The sequence below is a fragment of the Triticum dicoccoides genome, chromosome 1A, assembly GCF_002162155.2.
Source record: "Triticum dicoccoides isolate Atlit2015 ecotype Zavitan chromosome 1A, WEW_v2.0, whole genome shotgun sequence".
Lineage (NCBI taxonomy): Eukaryota > Viridiplantae > Streptophyta > Magnoliopsida > Poales > Poaceae > Triticum > Triticum dicoccoides.
In genome coordinates, this window is record NC_041380.1 from 8,897,299 (window position 1) to 8,897,747 (window position 449).

The window sequence follows — 449 nt, forward strand, 5'->3', positions numbered from 1 at the left end:
GTTCCCCAAATTGACCAGGCACGAGCATTCATCCTCTACCGCTAAGGGGCAAATGTTCTGTATGTATTACTCCCTCAGTCCATAATATAAGAAATGTCGTATATTATGGGACGCAGGAAGTATTTTTCATTTTCCTCTAAAAATTTGCTGGTTTTGTTAAGTTAATCCTAGTTTTTTTTTTCATCAGTTGGGAAAGAATTGGAGTTGCCGTCGCACCAACTAGTCTATCTTCCAGTCGTCTTCCACCTTCGCCTCCACTCCAGCCCCGCCGTCAATGGCGTCCGCCTCCCCCAAACCCTAGCTCCCCACCCCGCCCACCCACCCACCCCCCACCGGATCGGCCATGGGATCCCAGCCGGCGCCCTCCCGCGCGGCCCTGGAGCCCTTCGCGACGCTGGACCCGGCGGCGCTGGCCTCCCTCCCGGCCTCGACGCCCCTCACGGTCCGCT

General features: G+C 56.6%; 1 protein-coding gene across 4 annotated transcripts in view; it reads left to right on the top strand.

The window, feature by feature from the left end:
- The first annotated feature begins 307 nt into the window (after positions 1–307).
- LOC119358083 (vacuolar sorting protein 3-like) overlaps positions 308–449 on the top strand; it is a 6,842-nt gene continuing 6,700 nt past the window's right edge. For 3 of the 4 annotated variants that reach the window (XR_005172231.1, XR_005172232.1, XR_005172233.1), the window contains exon 1: positions 308–445. Coding sequence is in view for 1 of the 4 variants with exons in the window: in XM_037624793.1 (XP_037480690.1) it covers positions 344–445 (102 nt within the window). In the remaining 3 variants the exon portion in view is untranslated. The remainder of the gene's footprint in view (positions 446–449) is intronic. The other variant, XM_037624793.1, reaches the window with a different exon arrangement.